General features: G+C 39.8%; 1 protein-coding gene across 2 annotated transcripts in view; it reads left to right on the top strand.

The window, feature by feature from the left end:
* dlgap4 (DLG associated protein 4) overlaps positions 1–15,610 on the top strand; it is a 459,488-nt gene that overhangs the window by 355,441 nt on the left and 88,437 nt on the right. For both annotated transcript variants that reach the window (XM_062978819.1, XM_062978818.1), the window contains 3 exons: positions 3,903–4,017; positions 7,385–7,435; positions 9,209–9,452. In XM_062978819.1, the coding sequence (XP_062834889.1) occupies positions 3,903–4,017; positions 7,385–7,435; positions 9,209–9,452 (410 nt within the window). The remainder of the gene's footprint in view (positions 1–3,902; positions 4,018–7,384; positions 7,436–9,208; positions 9,453–15,610) is intronic.

The following is a 15,610-nucleotide window of genomic DNA, read 5'->3' as shown; positions in this document are numbered from 1 at the left end:
AAACTCCATACAACAAAATTAAACACAGTAAACATAATAAACAACATCATAAGACAGAACCAAAGCAAATCTATTAAAAACAGACATAAAATTAAAAGGCAACGAAAAGACAAAAGACGTGATAGCCATCAGCACTAGGAGATAGCATAGTTAGGATCACATTGATGTAAACTGTAAAAATCAAGATGCGATTCTAAGCAGTCTTATTAATGAGCAGTAACCTGATGTGATCTGCTTTAGGCTTTAAAAACATCAAACAAGGACATTATTCTCCTTATTGTACCTGAAATTCCAGTGAAAGGGAATAGTGGGTCAGAACCTGGTATCTCCATATCAGAAGTGTGGTGATGCCCCCATTCCTTGTGCCCATTTGTGAAAAGGTACCTTTTTCCCCACCTAGTGGCTGGTTCCCATTGAAAGGAACATGTAGCCATCTTCCATTTAAATCAAGAATGGGCCAAAGCATAAAAATATGAAACAATATTTATATTTAAAATTTAATATCTTTTACTCATATATTTAAATTACATAAATGTAAATAGAAAATGTATATGTATTCTAACAATTTACATTTTTAAAGTGCTTGATTTAACTGATGTGGGAGGGGTAATAGGGCAAAGGCCATAGCTTCTGTGTACGGCCCAAGCTAGCTATTTTTCCTTTCACCAAACAGGCAGATTGAGAACCAATTGGACTCATTGTCAGGGAGCAATACGATGAAAGGCACAATTTTGAGTTACAACAAGCTAGCTGCAATGTGAGTGTGAAAAATAATATGACTATCTCAGCATTAGCATAGGGATTTGGGTCCACGGGCATAGGTCATTGCATTAAGCACTTTGGACAAATTTCACACTACTATCGGAATCCTCCAGTCATCATGGGGATACAGAAAATGGTAATCCAAAAAAATAACAGGCCCAACCTCTGACTGCCTTATACCAACTCTGGCCCATCTTCCTCCTTCTCTTCATCTTTTCCTTTATATAGCATCATCCAATGTGCATGGTTGTTTACAAAAACATAGGGGCCTTTCAAAGGTTTACAATCTAAAATATTTATGTGTGTGTGTGTGTGTGTGGCAGGGAGGGAGGGAAAATAGTAAACAGTACAATACAATTATAAAACAAATCATCCGGATAAAATGGGGAAAAGACCCGCACAATATAAGAAAATGGACAAATACATGCAATCAAAATATGCAAGCCCACAAAATAACATTAATCTGAAATCCAAGTCAGAACTGCCCCCTATATATTGACTGGTAGCAGCAACCCATCAAGTTTCAAGCAGCGGACTTTCCTAGTTCTTCCTGGAAATGCCAGGAACTGAAGCGGTGTCCATCCAGAAACACAATATTTGGTCTACCATCTATCTGTGGCCTCTTCCTGTGATGCTTTCAGGCCTACTGTTGCTCAGCAATCAGCTTTTTTCCAGCAATGACTGTGAGATTTGCTTTAAATACACTCTGTCAGGAGTCTTGGAAATGTACTTAGCACAATGAATTGGAGAAAGCAACAGCTTCCCTGCAGCTTCAAGCTTCGGTGTGACAAGTACAAGCTGTTGGTTGGTGATCAGCGGCTGCATGTGGGGCACTACTGCCGACCAGTGGCTGTTTCAAGTTTAGTTTTCTGGCTGAGTTGCAGATATGTTTCCATCTGATAATAAAATACTTTGTTAGATACTATATTAAATACATTTCATATATATCTTGTATGCTTAACAATGAAAACAGAAGTTGTAGGGTGCCTGTCAACACTACAGACAATAGGATATTTAAGTCTTTTCCCCCTTCTGGCAGTCCTGATTTTAGATTATTCCTTTGAAGCTTCTATTTACAATATAATGAGCTCCTGCTGGCACCATAAACTACTTTTATCAGTTGTCTTGTATATTCCCACAAATGGCTTTTTAAAACTGATATTTCCAAAGTATTTCTCTGTGCTTACAGTTGGCCCTCTGTATGCACGAATTCTTCATCGATGGATTCCACCAACTATGCTTGAAAATATTACCTGCCATCCTAAAGAAAAATCCAAAAAGCATACCTTGACTTTGCCATTTTGTATAAGGGACACCATTTTACTATGCTACTGTATATAATGGGTCTTAAACAAACACATATTTTTGGTACCCACAAGCAGTCTTGAACCAAACACCAGCAGATACCAATAGGAAGGGGACAAACTGGTTTCAGCGGAATTGGCCTTGCTGCTTCTTTGTTACATAGCAGCCACAAAGATGGCTTCAACAACTCAGCCATTATGGATACCCCAGCCTGAATCCTATTGAGAAAACCATAGAATCAATGGAAATGACCTATGTATTGACTCACTATTTAACAACTGATTCAATGGATCTACTCCAGATGGAGGTAACCAGTGGGATTCAGACCTCTGTGTGTTTTCCACTTCTATGTAGTCCATACAAGACAAAACAGGAAACATTTTAGATCATGAAGAAAGAAAGTAAATTCCAAACTTAGTAATCTATCAAATGATACAAAAAAGCAGGACTAGGAAGCATCAAGAGAGATATATCTAGCTAGCACACCCTCATCCCAACTCATGAGCAGGTCCAAATAGTTAGAAACTAAGCACCAATTCAGTTAGGGGTGAGTAATGTACAGTCCATTGCCCGCATGTGGCAACCAGACCCTCTCCCATCTACTCAAAAAGGCCCTTTGTACTTTCTATGAGATGTGGAGAGCAATTTGCCATATTTCAGCCCTCTGACCTGTTTTAGGTTTGCAGAGACTTTTCCCCAAAGTCTTAAAATGGTCAGTCCTATTTTTGAAACAGCTCTCCTGAGCCAAAACTAGGTCAGTGGATTAAAACAAGATAAAGTGCCTCTTTACAGTTTCTGAGGGTTCATACCCTTTTTTTTTAGTTAAGTAAAAATGTGAATGTCATGTAACACAGGAGGCATCAAGGGCAGGTCTAACTTTGCGGTGTCCAGAGGGAATCATGCACAGCCCATAGACTTCAGAAAATTGCCCCCATCCCAATATATCCCAAGATTTTTTAACTCTAAAAAAGACTTTAAATCTTTTTTTACTTGCAAATATGATAATGGAGAAACCTATAACACTTACTACTAATTAAATTCATGTATTGTTATATGCCTTCAAGATGACTCCTATTATAAGTTTTTCTCCGGTAGGATACATTCTGCAGAGGTTTGTCATTGCCTTCCTGAGGGTAAAGGAGTGTGACTTGCCAAAGACCGGCCAGTGAGTTTCCTTATTCAGAGTCTAGTATCTCAGAGTCATAGACCAATTCTCAAACTGCTGCAACATACTGGCCTGCTAAGAGCTAGGTGATTCTAATAGTTATACTGAAAAAAGATAATTTCCCTACACAGTCACTCGTATGTCCTTCTGGGATCACTTCTAGTCACACTGTTGTCTGTGTCCATATCTATTTCTTGGTGGAGGGTGTGGAATCTGATTATAACCAAATTTTGAACTTCATCAACTTTCATCTAATTGTGAGTTGGGAAATTGTATTTGCCAGACTCAGAAATCTAGCTCATAGAGTCCATTCACACTGCAGAATTGTATAATTATGACTACCATAGCTCTGTCCTATGGAATCCTGGGATTGTCAGTTTAGAGAGGGGCACTTAGAATATTCAGCCAAAGTGCTTCAGTGTCTCATCAAACAACAAACCCCAAGATTCCACAGGATAGAACTATGGCAGTTAAATTGGAATTGAATAGACCCTGATTATAGGCCTAATGGTAAACAACTGAGTAAATAAACAATCAGAAAAGAAAGTGGACACCCTAAGAAGGGTCACACTAAAGTCAACTTGCCTGTGTCAATACCTGATTGTGTCACTAAGTACCATCTCTTGTTATCTGATCATGACTTCAGATTCTCTCTGTCCTTATTCTACAGAAGCCTGGACCGCCTTGATTCTGTTGAGATGGTTTTGCCTCCAAAGTTCCCAAGCTGGGAAGAAGAATACAGCCCAATTCCAGACAACCTTGATGAATCCAGTTGCGTCAATCAGGTGAGAGGCAGCAGCAACCCTTCCCAGAAACACAAAAGGACAATTCCACCCAAACTGAAAGGATTATGTTTTAGAAGATCACTTAAATGCAGGAAAATGCAAATTAGGTTTTTGCATTTCCTGGCATTTGAAATTCAAATGTGAAACCTCCAGTGGCTAGAATAGACATTTGATTTGACTTTCTTCTGTTTCCTGTCATACAATTACACTTGAGCATTAAAAGAATAAAAACTGCTCAAAAACATTTTACGTGCAATGAAAATGGCTGCAAAAGATTCCTGCCAGGGATAGTATGACTCATAAGGGAAGGGTGAGCAATTGCCTCAAGTGATAGATGTTGGAAACATGCTGGACACTCACCCCTCCAGCCTTTACCGTCCATTGATAGTCAGAGATGTATATGTCACATGGTCTGTCCTACACCCCTTCAAGCAGTCTTTTGCCTTCATGAGGTTGTGAAGTCTACTTTTCTATCATTGATATTCAACAAAGCATTAACTCAAAGGGCAGTCTGATTCTGGAAGGATCTTGCTCTTGGCTTCAGGAAGCTAAACATCTTCAGACAGCTCTGATAACCATAGTAAGATAAAGATAGTCCACTTCCCTATCTGCAGATTCAGTACCCATGGATTCCACCATGGGTACCGAATTAAACCTTGATCTTGTCATGTTATTTATTTATTTCCAACATTTATATCCCGCCCTTCTCACCCGAAGGGACTCAGGGTGGCTTACAACAATGGCAGTAATTCAATTCCTACACAAAATCAAAATTACACAGTACATAAAATCAATTAAAACTTTTAAATACAATATAAAAATTTTAAAACATATAATCAGATCCATTCGTCCAAAAAACCTCGTACTTTAGCCATAAGTCAGTCCATGTCGTCTTTGCCATTATTCCTTAAAAGCCTGAGCACATAACCGTGTTTTTAGGGCTCTTCTGAAGCCCAAAAGTGTTGGAGCTTGTCGAATATCTCTGGGGAGGGTGTTCCACAGCTGGGGAGCCGCCACCAAGAAGGCCCTGTCCCTCGTTCCCACCAAGCGCGCTTGCGAGGCAGGTGGGACCGAGGGTAGGGCCTCACCAGATGACCTTAGGGATTTTGCTGGCTCATAGGAAGAGATACGTTTGGACAAGTAGATTGGGCCAGAACTGTTTAGGGCTTTATAGGTCAAAACCAGCACTTTGAATTGGGCTTGGTGGCATATTGGCAGCCAGTGGAGCTGACTTAGCAGAGGGGTGGTACGCTCCCTGTATGCTGCCCCAGTTATTAATCTGGCTGCCGCCCGTTGTACTAATTGGAGCTTCCGGGCCGTCTTCAAAGGCAACCCCACGCAGAGAGCATTACAATAGTCCAGACTATTGTGGACCACCGTGGCCAAGTCATACTTCCCAAGGTATGGATGCAGCTGGCGCACAAGTCTTAGTTGTGCAAATGCTCTCCTGGCCACTGCTGAAACCTAGGGCTCCAGGCTCAGCTATGAGTCCAGGAGAATACCCAGACTGCAAATCTTCACCTTCAGGGGTAGTGCTACCCCGTCCAACACAGGCTGTAACCCTATTCCCTGTTTGGCCCTATGACTGACCAGGAGGACCTCTGTCTTGTCTGGATTCAGTTTCAATTTGTTCGCCCTCATCCAGTCTGACACAGCACCCAAGCACCGGTTCAGGACCTGAACAGCCTCCTTAGTGACAGTTGGGAAGGAGTGACAGAGTTGGCCATCATCTGTGTACAGATGACACTGCACCCCAAAACTCTGGATGATCTCTCCCAGCGGCTTCATGTATATGTTAAATGACATGGGGGACACTACTGACCCCTGCGGGACCCCACAAGACAATAGTTGTGGGGCCGAGCAGGTGTCCCCCAAAGACACCATCTGGGAACGACCCTCCAGGAAGGACCGGAGTCACTGCAAAACAGGGAGACAGGGAGAATAAATTAAAAGAATGGGACCAAAATGCCATCATATTTTAGCTTAAAGCTCTTACTGCTAGGAAAGGTATTGCTACCTTTAAACTGATGGGATCAGATTTTGGGATAAAGGGCAGTGTGGAAAGGCCCTAAGTTATCCCCATGAAAATGGAGGACAATTTTTCTTTCTTATTGGTACCCTGTCTTGAAAGTTCTCATTTTTATAAGAAATCTAAGATTGTAATTCTCTTGCAAACTGATTTCCAGGAAGGGCATCTTTTTATATACTGCACCTCTAACCATAATCCTCTGGTTGTCATTAAAAAAAAGAATAATAATAATAAAACAGTGACTGGAATCAGCAGAACAGAGCTCCCATTAAATTTAGTGGCACTTATATCTAAGGAAATATTCATAAAGTCAAACTTTAAATTTCCACTAGACGGATTCTGCTTCTCCTAGCACAATCCTTTCCAGTAAATAGTAGGATAATTCTTATCAGGTCTGAACAGAGGAAAGGAAAGAAGGTGGATGTGTTGACAGCCACCAGTCTATTAAGCAGCATGCTACTTAATAGTGATAAAATCTTTAGCTGAGTAGCCAAGTTTAAGATTAAGAGTATAGTATATTTATCCTGGTTAAGATTTTTGCCTACATTGGACTGAAATGTGTGGTTTGCCTTGGTTAAAACTCTAGAGTACTGACAGTCCAATAAAATTGTCAATATAATTGAATACCTACACTCCATCTGTTCTAGCAGATGAGATTCAACATATAAAATGTCAGTGATGGCTTGATGATAGCTAAAATTTATATGACAAAAAGAACAACATAATATGCAAACATATCCATCCTAAGTATGAAAATTGTGTTTGTGCTAGTCCCTTCTTTGGTGATCCTTGCTATTAATAAACATTCAGATTGACATAGCAGTACTGTGGGGTCATTTTTTGCTCTAGCTCACTGGTTTCCAACCTTTGGTCTTCCAGGCGTTTTGGACTTCAGCTCCCACAGTTCCTAACAGCTGGTAAACTGACTGAGATTTCTGGGAGTTGAAATCCAAAACAACCAGAGGACCAAGGTTGGGAACCACTGCGCTAGTTTGTTGCCCCAACTGTTGCTGACTACTGTTTTCACTTAACTTTTGTCTCACCTGTATGATAACCTGTATTAGCTTAAGTGCCTAATACTTGATTCGGTTTTGTCAAAATGTTACCTCATACCTGGCAGCTTGAGGGTTTTGGTCCTATGACGTTTTTGCCTCATCCTGTTTGGTCAGCCATACAATGAGAAGTTGTTTTTTCATTCATTTTTGTGTCATCAGCCCAAACTGTCACACAACAGCCATTGTCCCTTTGTGATTTTTGGGAGGGTGAAATTGCTTCTGTGCTGAAGCAGTGAGATTCCCCATCCCTGGTGCTTTAATCTTTTACAACTCTTTCTTCCAGATATTTGGACAACCCTCATTTATTCCACAGATATTTTCACAGGAAGAGCAGGTACTGTCCATCTGACCATATTCTACCATCCATTACATGCATATATCAAACTGTCTAATATAGAATCAGACTTTCCTATTGCTCAGTGTTTTTGCACTGGCTGGCAGTAGCCCTCCACAGTTTTATTCTAGGGTCTTTCCCAGCCCTAATTAGAAATGGCCGGGATTGTACCTGGAGTCTTCCACATTCAAAGCATGCACTGTTCCTCTGAGCTACTATGACTCCCCCCAAGTATGTTAAATCACTTACTAAATGTTTTGGTTCTTGAACGTAGCTGAGGGCCATTGCTATTTAAGCATTACAACCCCCAAATATTTGACACTTTGCCTCTCAATGAAATGAGAGGAGAAAAAATTGAGTGAATTAGCAAACATAAAAAATGACCTCAGTTATTATACCATAGAATTTAATGATGTCTGGCTTTCCCTACTGTGTTTCGGGTGGTGTATCAAGACCCAGGCAAAGACTTTCTGTGATATGAATGTAAGCAATATAAATGGGATAATTTTCAGGTTGAGAAGCTAGGAAAAATGAGCAGTAATTCGGGAAAGGTTAAGAAAACAAGTGCCTTTTTATTGCTTTAGTTTAAACTGCCATTACTTATTATGAATTAATTCTCTAAAATCAATTTTACGAGGCCGTAAAATTAATAACAGGCCATCTTTTCCAAAATGGAGATCACCAATTTGTGTGACAAATTACCAGACTTGATTAGCTTTCTTTAACTAATATGAAACAAGATCACACTCAGAAGGATTGTAGGAAAAACATTAGGCAGGACCAGCTGAGGTAGGATGAAGAGCATCAGCCCTTGCCTGAAATGTCACCACGGTGAATTTGAGAGATTAGAATTAGATGCCAATAGTGAAATAGGTAACTTATATAATTCCCAGTTAGAAATATGAGCTAGAATGGATTGATCAGATTTTCTCACCAGGTATCCTCAGTGGAAGATTAATAGAGATTGATTTATTACATGTTACTGAACTGCATCTCCCATGAGCCCTAGTTAGCATAGTCAGTGGTGAACGATCTGGGAACTGCAACCAAGCAACATCTGTAATGACATTTTGCTTATTCTTAATTTACTGTAAGGTTCTTTCATAGGTTTCTCTATAGTATCTCTAGTTTTCTTATAGCATACATGCAAGAACCTAGCAGTATTCCTGCCCAAGACATGACCTACCAAGATAAAAATAACCTAACAGCAACTTATGGTGGGTCACTGTGAAGTCTGTGAACCTCCTGGGTTTGCTGCTACTCATAACTCATAAAACTAAGGATATTTTCAGACCATGGAAGCAGTACTTCTTTTTTTGGATTACAGATCCCAGAATTTCCCACAGATATTTCTTGTGGTCTGATCCAAAAAGTTACTTTTCTAAACTGTAGTCATTGTTAAGCACTTCACATACCAGAATGCATAGTAACCTGTATTACTTGCTGGATCACATACTATTGAAGCTGTTTTGAAGCAAGGGTAATCTTGGCTAGTGTAGACATACATACAAACAAATAAACAAACATCTCATTCTGCTGAGTAGCATAAGGAAGATCTGTTGAACTACAACTCCCATCAATCCAAACTTCTATAAAGCCCATTGTTGTGGATTATGGGAACTGTAATCTGAGATTTGCAGGGACACAGTTGCCTAGTATAGCAGAAAGCCAATCAATAAATTGGAAAATAAATTCAATGGATTCAACTCCCCTATGAGATCTGTGGAATTGCATGTTCTTTTGCTAAGAGAATGACCAACTGTGTTCTTGCAGGCAGGAGAAGTGGAGCTAAATGACCAATACGAGGGACTATGTGAATCGACCTACAGTGAAGCAGAATCAACTACTATAGAAGTACTGGACCTGCCCCTTCCTAGTTACTTTCGCTCCCGGAGCCACAGCTACCTCCGAGCCATTCAAGCAGGCTGCTCCCAAGAAGAGGACACGGTCTCTGTCCGGTCCCTCTCTCCACCTCCAGCCAACAGCATCAGTGGCAGCCGAACGCTTCCCAGCAACAGTAAGTCATTTGGGACCAGGGGGAAATTGTAAACAGGTGTGGTTGCACAGCTATCTAAGCATTGCTTGGAAAGAGATTCTAGCATTTTAAATTGTGAACACACCCAACATTTCTAGAAGAGTGTTGTAGCTCAATCTTATGCTTGTTTTCCATAACTGTGTGACATTGTGGTTTGGTGTGCGCCGCATTTTCTTATATATAAAGTGATGCATTTGGATTTCGTTTCAGTTTTCATCGTTTAACAACTATTCAGAAACATCTTTATAACCATATTATACTGCATTATTTCTCTTAGTCCTCAATACAGAGGATGAAAGTGATGGGTCATGATACAGCCAAAGTATTTTAAGGCTTCAACAAAAGGCATACTTGCGTGTGGATATCCTCCACTAAACTGTCTTAGGAATAAGCATTGTTAGGACTCAGTTTCAGAAATGCAGACCTAAATTTATATACCAGGATATTTCAGCTGTACAGGGGCATTGGCAAGCAATAAGCTACTTGTAGATCCAAAGTTCATTTTCCTGTCACCCCCCCCCCCCCCCCGCCTTTACCTATTTGTCACCATGCCCCTTAATTTTGGTAGCTGTGTGGGAGAAAAACAGTTTAAAGTTCCACTAGGGGGAAAAAATCCCTGAACAGAATTGTAGTGTTGACATTTGGTGTCAAGATCTAATCGGCATTCAGCAGTGGTTTAAAAGTATTCTTTAATTGTCTTTTCTACAAATGTTGGTTTCCTGGGTATAACAAGGTTTGGAACAATGTGGGAATATTAATAATACACAGGTCTGAGAAGATTTTATCGCCATTTCTTGGATGTCAATGAAATATTGTTATGAAGCTAAGCCAATGCTGACCTATGTCCTTAAGTGTTCAAGAAACAGCTGGCCAAGTTAATGTACTGCCAAGATATCTCCTTTTCCATCCATAATCCTCTTAATCACAAGAATTTCTTTCCCTACAGATGGGGTAGGGCCATCTTCCACATCCATAACAAGCTAAGAGTCCAATCTCGAGGCATCATTAGGATTGATTTTCCATTGACTTCATTTAGAGCACCCCTCCTAAATCTGTACTAAAATATTTCACTCAATACCCCACCCAAGATGTGCTAGAATTTTGTTGTTGTTGTTGTTGCTCTGATGTTTTGGGGAGCTGGAACCTGGCTTGTTTTTTAAAGCCAGCTATGGCTTTGTCAGAGCACAAATTTTGGAGATAGGAGTCTATTGTTCCACTCAACAGAATGACCCCACACACACACACACACACACACGAGTAAAGGGAATTATGCTCCCCAAAAACATCATGGTTGCAAGTTGTCTATGTAGTGTACAACTTCATTCACTTTGATTCATTCATTACACACCTGGTGTTAAGTAGTCTGCCATCCACGAAATCTTAGCAGTGGTTCTCAACCTGTGGATCCCCAGATGTTTTGTCCTTCAACTCCCAGAAATCCTAACTGCTGGTAAACTGGCTGGGATTTCTGGGAGTTGTAGGCCAAAACACCTGGGGACCCACAGCTGAGAACAACTGACTTTGACCAATTAAAATGTCTTGGTTTTTAATGTGCTATAACACTCCTTCTTATATTTTGAATATATGCTAACATCTAAAGTCGGGATAGGTAATTTCTTTGGGTCTGGGGACAAAATTCTCCCCCAGATCCTCTAAGGCCAAATCTCATGGCCATAACTACCGCAGACAATTACATTTCTAAAAGCATGGACGTGCTGCTTTCAGTAAAAGCAAGGTGTATAGGATCCATGCACATAAAATTGTTCATTAAAATATCAGGACTTCTAAAAACCTAGTTTGTTTTATTGTTTTTTTGAAAATAAAGAAAATGCTATTTATTTGCTATTGCCAAAGTAAATTCATAAACAGGAGGGGACCTTTATGAGCGCTTAGTGGGCCACCAAAACTGGACTACATTTTGCTCACCCTAGATACAAGGAAACCCTTATTAGGGAGATGATGGGCACCTTAAATTATTCAATTGCAGACGTGAAAGCAAAAGTCTGAAATGTTGCTGACATATTGCATGAGGAATCCAGATTTTCTTCAAAAATAGCAAATCAATTCACTATCTGAATAGCCTTCAGAATGCTTCTTGTACAGATCTGTTTCTCCTAAACTCAAAACTGAGCCAGGCAATTTTCTGACTGACAGAAAGGACAATATGACACCTCCTCGGCCTGCTTTCCAGGTTACATACCAACAGGAATGGCATCTAAACCTTAAACATAGGACAGATTTTTCTGGTTTAGGGGATATAAGATGGGCTGTATTGAAGACACAGCTTGTCCTCCAAGGAAAGCGAATGGCAGAGGCCTCGAGTAGAACAAGAAGGCTGAGGACTTCATCCAGCTGCTCTGAGCCTATGCCAGCAGAGAGGGTTGATTCACTCACCCTAATGATAGGGCTGGTTCTGCCTAAATGCAAAACTCATGCTTTGTCTTTCAAACAGAGTTTGGCTTGATGCCTTTGACAGGATAGCATCATGCGTACAGTTGTTGGATGTTCTCGAGTAACAAAAAAAAAATAGCTTGACCTGAATGTTTTTTCTTCCTACACAGGTAGCATTATGCACTGCTGCTACCATTTTGTGAACTGGTTGCATTTAAACTGTAGACTACATAATTTGTGGTGTTGAGTGCATTGCAAAGAAAGCCGCTCAAGCAGCAATCAGCATTGGATTTGTGAGGTTTAGAGATTTATGGATTGCCTCCTGAAAAATAAATTGCACTTGGCACTGTGATATAAGACCTGTTTCGTTAAGACACTGTTTGCTGTTTCCCTTTAACAAAAGAGAGAAAAGGTTTACATTCTCATTGGCTGATAGCTCCTGCCCATGTGCTCCCAAAGAACTAAACATATTGGTATTAAATGTATTAAATAGTGAACTGTGTTAATATGCTAGTAGATGCCTATATTACATTTGTAGTAGAAGGGGTTTTTTTCTTTAGCTTCAATCCAATTGGATAAGTTTTATTTTAAGCTACGATTTTTACTTATTCAAGACAGGAACTCAACTGGTACACATGTTGTGGGTTAATTCTTCTGAGAGTGGTGCATGTCTCCTTAAAACCTTCATAGCATTTTTAGAAAGTATTAACACAGCTCTATTCCTTCTATCACAATCCTTACTTTGCTTATCCTCTGTTCCATCTATTGGTAAAAATTCTAATTTTACTTAATAATAGACAGGATAAGACAATGCAGGTCCAGTCCTACCATTAGGTAGAGTGGTGTAAGTGGCACAGTCAGCAGCTATAGGATGTTATGAAGAACAAACTTTTAAAATTATTTTAACAGTCTGGAAAGGGGAAAGGGGAAATTTTCTACATCTTCCTAACATGATTTGCTTGGTCTTAGGTGCCATAAATTTTGTTCTTGATTGCCTCTGTATTGACTTATTTGCATTCTGTATTTTCATTTCTTTCTGCATTAGCTTAGGACAGGGATGGAAAATATTTGGCCCTCTAAGTTCTTTGAACAAAGATTCCTGTAATCCCTTACCAAAGGCCATGCTGGATGAAGCTAATAGGAGGTCTGGGGTAAAATATTTAGAGGCCCAGATTCCCTAGCCCTGCCCTAGCATTTTTTAAGCATTGTGATCCTATTTCTTACAAATTAAAGTGTGTGTGTGTGTGTGTGTATCAAAAATAGATTTGATGATAATTTGGAGTCCTTTCATATTATACAACTATGCAGGCATGATTTCATTTTAACTGCCATGGTTCCATCCTAGCGAATTCTGGAATTTGCAGTTTAGCACCTCACCAACTACAAACCCCAAAATTCTTTAGTCAAGATATTGCCATGGCAATTAAAATGGAACCATAATCATGTGGTGTGAAAGAGCCCATAGAGTTGAAAAGGGAGTCAACATTTCATTTACAAATCTGTAAATTCAGATTTGGGTTGCACAGTAAATGACAACCCAGATCTACCACCCAGGAAGTAAGCATATAAATAAGTACCGTAAATAAATAAAATAAGTGATTGTCTGCCTTCAGTGGTGCTTTTGTAGCTTGCAAGGTGTTAACAGTAAGGAGGGTGAGATATAGCCAGTAGAATGTGTTCAACTAATTGGCAGAAATTCTGCTGACAGCTTTGAGTCCCTGGCTTTAGATTCCTTGCATGAGATCTATATGGCAGAATTATGAGGATGGGTGAATGCTTCCGAGTTTTCTTGTAACTTTCTTCCTTAAGAACAAAGAGATTTATGCACTGGGACTCGAAGAATCTTAGCAAAGCAGGCTGAGCAGCAGGCGAAAAGTGATGTGTTCTGTCTAACTAGATGCTCAGTTTCTATTTCAGGTTTTGTCTTTGTGCTGAAACAGTCTAGATTTATGCATATTTATTATAAACAGGAAACTGAGCATTTTGTATGCAAAACACCTAGATCTTTCATAACAGAAGAAAAGGAAACATTTATACAATTCCTCCCCCCCCCCCCCAAGATAAAGAAATAATGAAAATCAGTAATCCAAATACAGTAGAGTCTCACTTATCCAACATAAACGGGCCGGCAGAATGTTGGATAAGCGAATATGTTGGATAATAAGGAGGCATTAAGGAAAAGCCTATTAAACATCAAATTGAATTATGATTTTACAAATTAAGTACCAAAACATCATGTTAGACAACAAATTTGGCAGAAAAAGTAGTTCAATACACAGTAATGCTATGTAGTAATTACTGTATTTATGAATTTAGCACCAAAATATCACGATATATTGAAAACATTGACTACAAAAATGCGTTGGATAATCCAGAACGTTGGATAAGCGAGTGTTGGATAAGTGAGACTCTACTGTACAGGTAAACTACAACCTGCTTAATTTTTAAGAAAACATGCTGGATGTAGTGTAGCAAAGATACTAAGTTACCGAAGAGAATGCACCTGCCCCCACTCCAAAAAAAATAATAAAACAGGACAATAGACGGTACAGACTTGCATAACATTTTCATGTGCCAATTTCTGGTTGTGAAAAAATTACTATACTTAGAAAAGCAATGAAGTTTCCCATAGCCAAGTGTCTAGGCTCCTGTCCAATTGTTTTTATGGGTAGCTACTATACATGGCTCCTGTACCTTTCCTAACTTTCCTAAGTGAAGGACAACATCAAAGCTCCTCTTTCAAGCACCTGTTCTTCTTTTTCATGATGCTTTGTCCTTAAATTGAATATGGACTGGGTAACCATTCAAGCAGAGAATTGCTTAAGTAGAGCACATTACCATCCTAAGTGTAAGATAAAGGTAAAGATTTTCCCCTAACATTAAGTCTAGTCGTGTTTGACTCTGGGAATTGGTGCTCATCTCCATTTCTAAGCCGAAGAGCCGGCGTTGTCCGTAGACACCTCCAAGATCATGTGGCCGGCATGACTGCATGGAGTGCCATTACCTTCCTGCTGGAGTGGTACCTATTGATCTACTCACATTTGCATGTTTTCGAACTGATAGGTTGGCAGAGATTGGGGCTAACAGTGGGAGCTCACTCCCACTTCCCAGATTTGAACCTCTGACCTTTCGATCAGCAGGTTCAGCAGCTCAGCGGTTTAACCCGCTGTGCCACAGGGAGCTCCTAAGTGTATCCTGGAAGAATTGGTAGGTCTAAAGCAAATTCATAACACTATTACTTTGCCTCTTGAACCATCCAGAGGGAATACCAATAGCTAAGAAAATGGAGAAATGTTGCAAGTCCATTTCTGATTTTAATAACACTTTTTCCAAGAAACCTCCTGATTTGTTCTTGTAGAATTGTCATAAGTCAAGAACCACTTGAAGACACACCACAACAATTTTTATAGTCATTGGTTTAAATGTTTACAGGTTTAGACAGTTAACTATTCAAAATCAAATCACCACCCTCAGAAACTATTTATTTCTATTAGTCCAAAGAAGTAGGTGGTGCAAAAACTACAGCCCTAATGCTCATCCCAGATCCTTAAGATGCTGAGACCTGAAAATGTAGACCAAGATCCTGCATCGAAAGATATAGCTGCAGAACTATATCCATATTACATAAGTATGTATTCCAATGCTTCCCAAAAAACCCACTACCTTGTTGCCTCCCGAACTCAGCCTAAAATCATAGAGTTGGAAGAGGCTTCATGGGCCATTGAGTCCAACCCCCTACTCAATGTAGG

Source organism: Anolis carolinensis, chromosome 4, assembly GCF_035594765.1.
Source record: "Anolis carolinensis isolate JA03-04 chromosome 4, rAnoCar3.1.pri, whole genome shotgun sequence".
Lineage (NCBI taxonomy): Eukaryota > Metazoa > Chordata > Lepidosauria > Squamata > Dactyloidae > Anolis > Anolis carolinensis.
The sequence above is the reverse complement of the archived record's forward strand: the minus strand, read 5'-3'. Positions and strand labels throughout refer to the sequence as shown.